Consider the following 11,707-nt stretch of genomic DNA (forward strand, 5'->3'; position numbering starts at 1 on the left):
TAACTTCACTATCAACTGCCTATTTTATGCATTGGGATCTAAGATTAGAGATATTTGAAATACAGAAACTTACATCATGTATTGGGCAAATTGCCTAAGATCCGGCCAGTGACGATCTTAATGAACATTGCCAACAGTGATTGAGAATATTAGGATGATTAATTTCCCTGGGAAATGGGTGCTGGGTAGGCAAAAACAGATGTCCGCTGGGGAGTAAATGTTGGCTGAATGATTGTTTTACCAACCCTGTAGGACAGAAGTCAGGTTTATGTAGCTTCTGTACCATTTTTTAGCTTCATCCGAAGTACTTTATGGTTAGAGTATAAAATAATATGTTTGGATAAATGCATAGATGATCCTTTACCATTGAAGTTGGTGTTAAGAAAAGTAGCAACTTTTCTTAGTTAACTTTATTTGTGTTTGGAAAAAGAGCAAATCAAACATAAATAGTGTCCTCAAGAAATCAATGTTCTGAAACCTCTGAGAAAGCTAATATTCATTTTATTCAAAATTGTTCATTGAGCATGGCCTTGTTAATTTTATTTTTAATCTTTGCTTTTTAGAAGTGGAAGAAAAGCAGAAATCTACAGCTGATACCTCTTAGAATGTTAGTTTGTTCTTACAAATGTTTTAATCAACATGACTCTGACCTCTTTGGAATTGCTGAAGTGTAGAGCAGGTAAGAAGCTCATTCATAGACTCACTCAACTTGCCCTCTCAGCTCTGCATGCACTGTCAGATTATGTCCTACTGTGATTCTGTGCTGTATTTGTTCTCTTCATAAATAAAAAACAAAGGAAGAAAGGAGTAAAGGAAGAAAAATAATTTAATTGTAAAGATCCCAATTTAAGTACTACCATCTACCTTTAGATTGTTTAGGCTCTGTGTGCTTTTTTTCCTTTGGCTTAAAAATAAAATATAAAAAAATTGGAAAGATGTGTGTGTACCAAGTGAGTATTATTTTTTCCTGTCATTTAATGACTATCATCTTTTGTAGATAAGTATTTAGAGAATTTTATGGGGAAAATTACTTATTTTATGCATATTTTATAATTGAAAGAGAATCACTTTTTAGTGTAAGACAATTACATTACAATTGTATGATTCCAGTTGAGCATTACTTTTAAGAGGCACTAACATCTTAGTGAATACAATAACACCCACATTCTGCTTTAAAATGAGTAAAAGGCTGGAAACCCAGATTTGATACTTCTTTTAAAGTTTTTTTTTTTTTCTTTCAAAAGAGAAACTGACAGAAGGCAGGAAAGTAGTGCCACAATGAGAATTTGGCCCATTTTATCCGAATGACAACAGAAACCAGGGAAAGCAGTTATGACAATTTATGATATGCTTTGCACAGATCAGTGTCTCTTGGAAGTGTGGTTCTGTCCAGCAACATCAGTTTCACTTGAAAACTTGTTAGACATGTGTATTAGGTAGCCAAGTGGGTGCTAAAAACCAGCCAGAAATCTGTTGGTTTTTATAAAGGGTATTTATTTGGAGTAAAAAAACTTGCAGTGACAAGGCCCTAAAGAGTCCAACTCAAGGCCGCTTTCTCGCTAAAGTCTTTTGCCACCTGTTGAAGCAAGATGGCATGCCATCTCTGCCTGGTCTTGCAGGCCTTCTCAGCTGCTCAGCTGCTCTATTCTCTTTCATTGCAAACTATCAGGCAAATGACTCATCGCTCTTCCCAGGGCTTTAGCTGTTGGAGTCGTTTCCTTTCTGTCACGTGGCAGGATTGAAATGACCAAGTTCTCTCCTCTTCCACGTGTTGTCTGTCTGTTTATATCAGCCCACCAAGGGGGTGGGGACTCAACCCTGACTCATGCCCTACTGACATGGTCAAATCAAAATCCTGATCTTAACGGGTAATTTAATCAAAGACATCTCAGGTGAATCTAATACCATCAAAGGGGCTCACATCCAGAGGAACAGACAATTAACAAACATAATCCTTCTCTTTTTGGGATTCATAAATAAACTCAAACTTCTACAACAAGCAAATTATCTTGCCCCAATTCAGACCTACTGAATCAGAAATATGAGAGTGGGGCTGAGTAATCTGTGTTTTACAAAACCCTCCAAGTGATTCTGATACATGCTTTAGTTTGAGAACCACAGGTTAAACTAAGATAACGTTTCTGTAGATTCAGAAAATCCCATTAAAATACATATTTCTTAACTTGTCTATTTGGTGTTCCTTTTGGTGGAAAACAGAAGGGACTCTCTTCCATATGATTTATTATCATGTTACCTTCCTAACTAGGCCTTTTATGAGTTCACTTCAGGACACATTCCTTTATGTAGTAGAGTTGCCTCTAGCACATCTAAGCACCACTGAGAGGCTCTCAATTCCAAAGAATTCAAGATTCAGGCAGTGCTGAGAAAGATAGGAGTCCTCAAGGTAACTTTATAAAGGCATCATTAACCAAGAATGCATTTTAAACAAAAATAAAAACAAAGTACAAATGAAAGACACAAGCTCACTTAAATGAGTTATAGAAATAAACTTTTATTGAGGGACAACAGCTCAGAAAATTGATTTTAATTAGTGAAATAATTTTATGCAACCTATGCTGTTGAAAAAAAAACATTTTATTTACCATTTTAATCCCATAGCTTCAGCCACAATTTGTGTGCAGTCTTAATATCCAGGGAAACATTTTATCCATTCGTCCATCCAGCCACTCATTTACTCAGCAAATATTTCAGATAATCCCTTGAAGCTCAGGTGACATAAAAGAGAATCCTGGCCTTCTACTTTTTGTACCCCTGCCCTCTTCATAGCTTAAGGTGAGAGCTGGTTTCTGCCCCACCATTCCAACATAACTTCTCTTACAAAAGTCATCAGTGATTTCTTACCAATCCAGTTGTTTCTCATTTGCTGATTTTCCCTGAAATTTGGGGCATTACTGACCATCTTCTTTCTCTTGAAACTATATGTCTTAAATTTCTTACTTCTCTGACGGCCTCTTCCCCAACTTTTTTTTCAATGTTATTAATACATATTTAAAAAGCATAAATCCATCCAAAGAGTACGATCAGTGGTAGTAGTTGTAATAACATGTTTGTGCATTCATCACCCCACTCACACCCAGAACACTTTCATTATTCCAATAATAATAAACAACAAACAAAACTCATCAACTCTTAATCTCTCTATGGCTTGCCTGTCATACATAGCTGCTATTCTTTTTCCTCCCTTGTGGTATATTTGTATTTATATTTTGTAAAACCCATCTTGTATATGCAATATCACCCATATTCGTGCTTTATGTAAGGTTTTGCTATCTTATACAGTCCCATGTTACAGTTTTTAGCTTTCCTTCTAGTAATGTACATGACCTTAGACTTTCCTTTTCAACCACTGTCATACCAATACAATAGCACTGCTACTTACAAACACCATGATATGCTTTAACCATTTCTACTTATTTCCATAGATTTATAAACAACCTTTTAAAAAATTCTGCACAGATTAGCCCTCAGCTTTCCATTCTCTACCCTCCTTCTATTTTCTAGTGACCTATATTTTAATTATTAACTCCATGAGTTTACACAGTATATTTAATTCATAATAGCACAATCATTTAGTATTTGTCCATTTGTGTCTGACTTGCTTCACTCAACATAATGTCCCCCAGGTTCATCCATGTTGTCATATGCTTCATGACTTCATTTCTTCTTAACACCGCATAATCTATCATGTGTATACACCACAATTTGCTTATCCATTTATCAATTGATAGACACCTGGATTGTCTCCAACTTTTGACAATCATGAATAATGCTATAACATGGGTGTGTAGATGTCTGTTCATGTCTCTTCTCAGATTTTCTGGTTATATACCTAGTAAAGATATTTCTGGGTCACATGGCAAGTCTATACTCAACTTCCTTAGGAACTGCCAAATAGTCCTCCACAGTGGCTATACCATTTCTACATTCCCACCAACAGTGAATAAGCATTCCTATCTCCCCATACCCTCTCCAGCATTTATAGTTTTCTGGCTTTTTAATAGTGGCCAGTCTAATAGGTGTGAAATGATATCTCATTGTAGTTTGATTTGTAGCTCTCTAATTGCCAGTGATGTTGAACATTTTTTCATGAGTTTCTTCATCATTTGTATTTCTTCTTTGGACAGCTGTCTTTTCAAGTCTTTTGCCCATTTTTTCAAACTGGGTCTTTGTCTTTTTATTGTTGACTTGTATGATCTCTTTCTATATCATAGATATTAAGCCCTTATTGGAAATGTAACTGTCAAATGTTTTTCCCACTGAGTTGATTGCCTTTTCACCCTTTGACAAAGTCCTTTGAGGTGCAAAAGCATTTAATATTGAGGAGGTCCCTTTTATCTATTTTTTTTTCTTTTGTTGCTAATGCTTTCGGTATAAGGTTTAAGAAACCATCACCTATCACCAAATCTTGATGATGTTTTCTTACATTTTCTTCCAAGAGTTTTATAGTTGTTGCTTTTATATTTATGTCCTTGATCCATTTTGAGTTAATTTTTGTATAAGGTATGAGATAGGGGCTTTCTTTCTTTCTTTTGGATATGGCTATCCAGTTCTCCCAGCACCATTTGTTGAATAAACTATTGTGGCCCAGCTGGAAGGGCTTGACAGCCTTGTCAAAAATCATTTGCTGTAGATGTGAGGGTCTTTCGGAGCCCTTGATTTGGTTCCATTGGTCAATGTGTCAGTCTTTATGCCAGTACCATGCTGTTTTTACCACTGTAGCTAAGTATTGTATTATAAAGTCTGGAAGTGTGAGTCCTCTAACTTTGTTCTTATTTTTTAAGATCATTTTGTCTATTCAGGGCCCCTTAATCTTATAAATAAATTTGATAATTCGTTTTTCCACTTCTGAAAAAAAGGCTGTTGGGATTTTTATTGGGATTGTGTTGAATCTGTAAATCAATTTGGATAGACTTTATTTAAGACTTCTGTTTCTTTTAGCAATATTTTGTAGTTTTCTGAAAACAGGTCCTTATGTCTTTGGTTAAGTTTATTCTTAATTATATGATTGTTTTAGTTGCTACTGTAAATGAAATTTTTTTCTGGTTTCCTCCTCAGACTGAACATCAGTAGTGTATAGAAATGCTATTGATTTTTGCATATTAATCTTGTATCCCACCACTTTGCTAAACTTGTCCAAAAGTTCTAGTAGCTTTGTTGTGGATTTTTCAGGAGATTTTAGGTATAGGATTAGATCATTAGTGAATAGTGAAAGTTTTACTTCTTCCTTTTTTATTTGGGTGCCTTTTATCTCTTTATCTAGCCTAATTGACCTAGTTAATGGTGACAGTGGGTATCCTTGTCTTCTTCCTAATCTCAGTGGGAAAGCTTTCAATCTTTCACCATTGAGTACTGTGATGGTTAGGCTAATGTGTTAACTCATCCAGGTAATTCTGCCCAGTTGTTTGGTCAAGCAAGCACTGGGCTAATTGTAATACAAGGGTATTTATGGACTTTAGTCACCATTGACTTTACTGCAGTGGTAAATCATAGCTAGCTGGTTATAACTACATCAATCAGGAAGATTGGCATGAGCAATGAGTGATGCTTAACCTAATCAGTGGAATGCCTTAAAAGGGGAATTGATTCCAGCATTGAGTCAGAATTTCCCAGCTCACCTTTGGGCAGCCAACATCTATCTCAGAACTCATCAAGGACCTTCATTGGACTTTCATTGGAGCCCCTGGTTGCAGCCTGCCTGCGGAACCTGGATTTGTGCATCCCCGTGGTCATCTGAGAGACTGATAAAATCTCTTACTATTGACAGATCTCGTGTTGATTCTGTTTCCATGGAGAACCCTGACTAATACAAGTACTAGTCTAGCTGTAGGTTTTTCATACATGCACTGTACCATATTGAGAAAATTTCCTTCTATTCCTATCTTTTGAGGTGTTTTAATTAAAAAAGGGTGTTGTATTTTGTCAAATGCATTTTATGCATCAATGAAGAGGATCATGTGATTCTTCTTCTTCTATTTATCAATAGAAGAAGTGGGTTATTACACTAATTGATTTTCTTGTGTTGAACCACTCTTGCATACCCAGGATAAAACACACTTGATTGTGGTGTATAATTCTTTTAATGTGCTTTTGGATTAAGTTTGCAAGTATTTTGTTGAGGATTTTTGCATCTATATTCATTAGAGATATTGGTCTATAATTTTCTTTTTTTCTGGTATCTTTATCTGGTTTTGGTATTATAGTGATGTTGGCTTCATAGAATGAATTTGGTAACATTCTTTCCTGTTCAATTTTTTTTGTAAGAGCTTGAACAAGGTTGGTATTAGATCATCTTTGAATGATTGGTAAAATTCACCTGTGAAGTCATCTGGTTGCAGGCTTTTCATCTTTGGGAGGTTTTTGATGATTGTTTCAATCTCTTCATTTGTGATTAGTTTGTTGAGGTCTTCTATTTTTTTTCTAAGGCCAGTGCAGATGGTTTTTGTGTTTCTAGGAATTTGTTCCATCTCCTCTAAATTGTCTAGTTTTTGGTATTCAGTTCATAGTAGCCTCTTTTTTATTTTTTTTTAAGTCTGTTTATTTTATTTTTATTTTTAAATTTTTAACAAAATTTTTATTGCCTTACTTTAAAGATACATAGATCACACAGAATGTTACATTAAAAAATATAAGAGGTTCCCATATACCCCACTCCCCACCCCTGCCATTCCTCCCAAATCACTCTTATATCTGCAGGATCAGTGGTAATGTCTCCCTCTCATTTCTGATTTTATTTATTGCATCTTCTTTCTTTTTTTTCTTTGTCAGTCTAGCTAGGTGTTTATTGATTTTGTTAATCTTCTCAAAGAACCAACTTTAGTTTTGTTGATTCTCCCATTTTTTTGTTCTCAATTTCATTATTTCTGCTCTGATCTTTACTATTTCTTTCCTTCATCTTGGTTTGGGATTAGTTTGCTATTTTTTTCCTCATTCCTCCAGGTGTGCAGTTAGATCTACAATTTTAGCTCTTTTTTTTGGTAAAGATTTATTTTATTTATTTCTCTCTCCTTGCCTGCCCCCTCAGTTGTCTGCTATCTGTGTCCATTTGCTGTGTGTTCTTCTGTGTACACTTGCACCCTCAGTGGCACTGGGAAACTGCGTCTCTTTTTTGTTACATCATCTTGCTGCATCAGCTCTATGTGTGTGCAGCACCACTCCTGGGTGGGCTGCATTTTTTTTTCACACAGGGTAGCTCTCTTTGCAGAGCGCTCCTTGTGCATGGCAGCTCTGGGCATGGGCCAGCTCACCACACAGGTTAGGAGGCCTTAGGAATCGAGCCCTGGACCCTTCCATATGGTAGGCAGACGTTCTATCAGTTGAGCCACATCCACTTCCCTTTCGTCTTTTTTTACTGTAAGCATTGAAGGCTATAAATTTCCCTCTCAGCACTGCCTTTGCAGCATCCCAAAGATTTTGATATGTTGTGTTCTCAATTTTTTTCATCTCATGATATTTGATGATTCTCTTGCTATTTCTTCTTTGAACCACTTATTATTTATTATTTGAGTGTATTGTTTAATCTCCATATATTTATGAATTTTTTCCTTTTTCTGTCCATTATTGATTTCTAGCTTCATTCCATTATAATCAGCAAAAATGTTTTGTATAATTTCAATATTTCAAATTTATTGAGGCTTGTCTTGTGACCCAACACATGGTCTATCTTGGAGAAGGATCTAGGAACACTTGAAAAGAAAGTATATCCTGCTGTTTTGGGGTGCAGTGCTCTACGGATGTCTGTTAAGTCTAATTCTTTTATCATATTTTTCAAGTTCTCTGTTTCTTGATCCTCTGTCCAGATATTCTATCCCATACTGAATGTGGCATATTGAAGTCTGCAACTATTATTGTAGAGACATTTATTTCCCCTCAGTTTTACCAGTGTGTGCCTCATGTTTCTTGGGGCATTCTGGTTAGGTGCAGAGATATTTAGGATAGTTGTTTCTTCTTGGTGAATTTTCCCTTTTATTTATATATAATGACCTTTTTCATCCCTTATAACAGTTTTGCATTTGAAATCTATTTTGTCCAATATTAGTATCACTACTCAGATCTTTTGGTTACTATTTGTATGGAATACTTTTTTCTAGCCTTTCACTTTTAACCTGGTTATCTCCTTACAGCTGAGGTAGGTCTCTTGTAGATAACATATAGATGGCTCATATTTTTTTATCTATTCTATCAGTCTATGTCTCTTGATTGAGGATTTCAATACATTAACATTCAATGTTATTACTTTGAAGGTATTACTTCATTCACTGTCATCTTATCCTTTAGTTTACCTTTCCTAATAATCTTCATTTCTAAAATATTCTCCAAATCTCTGACTCTTGTTTTTTACTTTCAGGCTGCAGCACTCCCTTTAGTACCTTTTATAATTCTGGTCTTTTGGTAATATATTCTTTTTTGTTTGTCTGTTAAGACTTTGAACTCACCCTCATTTTTGAAGGACAGTTTTGTGGATACATGTCTCTTGGCTGGCAGTTTTTCCTTTTCATTACCTTATATACATCATACCACCTTGTTCCTGCTTCCATGGTTTCTGATGGCAGGTTAGCACTTAACCTTATTGAGCTTCCCTTGTGTGCGATGCTTTGCTTTTCTCTTCACTTTCAGAATCCTCTCTTTATCTCTGATGTTTGTCATTCTGAATAGTGGGTGTCTCAGAGTAGGTCTATTCAGATTTATTCTGTTTAGGGTACGTTGTCCTTCTTGGATATTGATATTTATATCTTTCATAAGGGTTGGGAAGTTTTCAGCCATTATTGCCTCAAATTTTCATTCTGCCCTTTTCCATTCTCTTCTCCTTCTGGAACACCAATAATGTGAATGTGCATTTGTTTTGCCATTGAGTTCTCTGAGACTTTGTTCCATTTTTTCCATTCTATTCTATTATTATTCTTCTGTCTTTTCCAGTTCAAATGTTCTGTCTTTGAAATCACTCGTTCTGTCTTCAAGAAATTAAAATCTGCTCTTATGTGCCTCTGATTTATTTTTAATCTCATCTATAGTGTCTTTCATCCCCATAAGGTCTATTACTTTTCTTTGAAGGCTTTCAAATTGTTCTTTTTGCTCACCCAGTGTCTTTAGTCATATTTTTAAAAATTCCTTGAAATGATTTAGAAGAGTTGTGTGATTATTGCTGATTGTCTTAAATCCTGTATCCCTTCAGGATATTTGTTCAGTTCTTTTGGCTGAACCATCTCTTCCTGTTCCCTAGTATGGCTTGTAATTTTTTGCAGATGTCTAGGCATCTGGATATGTTGGTGAATTTACTCTGATGGCCAACTTCTTTCTCTTGTCTATTTTTTTTTCAGAGCTCTTCTTTCATATTTGGTTCAACTTATTCTAAGTCTTTAAAATTGCCTGGCTTAACTAATAAAAATCAGGCCAGGGACTCCGTAGTGGGGCACAGGTTTTTCTCCCATGGGTAGGAAACAGAGCACAGAGCACATTTTTTGTCCATGCAGTTTCCAGACCAGCCAGGAGATGGAGCTCATCAGCGCAACATTCCACATAGATAGTTCAGTCTTGGCTTTCTTGTGTTCCTGTGTTGAATCTTCTGGTTGATGATTCAAAGTGGGCTCTCCTGGCAAAATTCACTGAAGAAAAGCTCTCCGAATCCCCCTCCCTTTTCCCTTGAAACAGCTGACAGTGAGGAAGATATCTGTTCTCCTCCCCAGTATGCTGCAGTGAGCCATGGGTTTTACCCCAGCTTAATATCTTGGGGGTGAGTGAAGGGGGCCTTCCCTGCCATCATAGAGGCTTGGTAAATCACGTTTGTCATTTTGGCTCCTTGTCTCTATGTTCCTCACATTCCTGGGAGTTGTGTAGCATTGTCCTGGTCTGCTGACCCCCAAAGGAGGTCCCTCCGACAGCTTTTGGCTCTTTCTCCATTGTTTTTGTGAGTGCATTGAGCCCTACCTGTTAGTCTGTCCTGTCTCCCCACAATCTTCTTTTTCCCCATCTTTTTAATTTACTTATCTTCTATAGCTTTCTTTCAAAAATGGATGTTTTATGAGATTCTCTATTCATTCCTATTTCTTTCTTTCTTAGCATTTTTTTCAAAACCTGAATGAACACCTCTCTCACAGTTTCATTTATCACACCTGGGTAGTTAACGCTTATTCTCTTTATTTCAACTCATCTGTTCAAACAAAAATATTTGTTCAATAAATGAATGGAAAAAAGAACAATTTGTGATGAAGAGAATCTATTTTATTTTAGATTTGTTGAAGCTAACAAATATTTTTGAGGGTCTATTATCCACCATGTTCTGTTCTAGGTATACAGCAATGAACAAAACTGGCAGGGGCCCTGTTCTCATAGAGCTTACATTTTAATGGAGGGAAGCAAACAATTTTAAAAAACAGATAGATAATATGGTGACAAATACTTTGAAGAGAGGTTAAAGGGAGGGGGATTCAGAGAGCATTTCTTCAGTGAATTTGGCCAGGAGAGCCCACTAGAGAATGGTGAGGATTTTTTTTTTTAAGATTTATTTTTTTATTTCTCTCCCCTTCCCCCCTCCCCCAGTTGTCTGGTCTACTGTGTTCACTCGCTGTGTGTTCTTCTGTGACCACTTCTATCCTTATCAGCGGCACCGAGAATCTGTTTCTTTTTGTTGCATCATCTTGTTGTGTCAGCTCTCCGTGTGTGTGGTGCTATTCTTGAGCAGGCTGCACTTTCTTTCACGCTGGGCAGCTCTCCTTATGGGGCGCACTCCTTGCACGTGGGGCTCCCCTATGCAGGGGACACCCCTGCGTAGCACGGCCCTCCTTGCTCACATCAGCACTATGCATGGGCCAGCTCCACACGGGTCAAGGAGGCCCGGGGTTTGAACCACAGACCTCCCATGTGGTGTGCAGATGCCCTATCCATTGGGCCAAGTCTGCTTCCCATGAGGATTTTTTTATATAGGTGGTCTGAGTTTGGTAAGTTAACATTTGATCAGAGATCAGAAGCATGTGCAGATGTGGGCACTCCAAATAGAGGGGACCTATACACAGATCCTGATGCAAGATATTGCTTAGCTTTTTTGCAGAATGCAAGAAATCCAGTGCACTTGGTGCAGAATAAACAAAGGACAGATGGTAGAAAAGAGGTCAGAGAAAGGGAGCCAGATCAAGTGGGGTTAGTTAGACTATCCTAAAAACTTTGGATGTTACTCTGAGTGAAATGGAGTAAAGATGAAGCAGAGAGATTTTGCAATAATCCCAGTGAGAAATGATCACTCAGAGTATGGTAAGAGTGAAGGCATGAGGAGTTACCAGGTTTGGAGCAGATTTTGAAGATAGAGCTGATGGGATTGGATGTGGATGAGAGATGTAGGAGAAAGAGGATGAGTCAAGGATGACACCAAGGTTTTTGGCTTAATCAGCAGAAAAATAGAGTTGCAATTTACTGTAATGGGGATGCAAGCCAGGTATGGTGGGTTGGTGGAGAATAATGTTTTGTTTTGGCCATGTAAAATAGATGCCCATTAGACATTCTATTGAGTCTGTATAACACATACAAAGATTATTAGATAGCAGACCCCATAAATCTGATATTTGGGGGTTAAATTGGAGCAGGAGATAAAGCATTTTCTTGCCATCCACATATAGAGGATATTTATAGCCATGAGAGTAGGTGAGATTTTCCTAGGAGTAGTTGTATATAAATAAAATTGTTTCAAGGGTTGAACGCT

At 36.9% G+C, this 11,707-nt stretch overlaps 1 protein-coding gene across 1 annotated transcript in view; it reads left to right on the forward strand.

Moving 5' to 3' along the window:
• LRRC69 (leucine rich repeat containing 69) overlaps positions 1-845 on the forward strand; it is a 113,666-nt gene extending 112,821 nt beyond the window's left edge. Inside the window, exon 8 of the mRNA XM_004474735.3 lies at positions 564-845. Coding sequence (XP_004474792.1) covers positions 564-674 — 111 coding nt within the window. The 3' untranslated portion in view covers positions 675-845. The remainder of the gene's footprint in view (positions 1-563) is intronic.
• Positions 846-11,707: the final 10,862 nt, after the last annotated feature.

Source organism: Dasypus novemcinctus, chromosome 14 (assembly GCF_030445035.2).
Source record: "Dasypus novemcinctus isolate mDasNov1 chromosome 14, mDasNov1.1.hap2, whole genome shotgun sequence".
Classification (NCBI taxonomy): domain Eukaryota; kingdom Metazoa; phylum Chordata; class Mammalia; order Cingulata; family Dasypodidae; genus Dasypus; species Dasypus novemcinctus.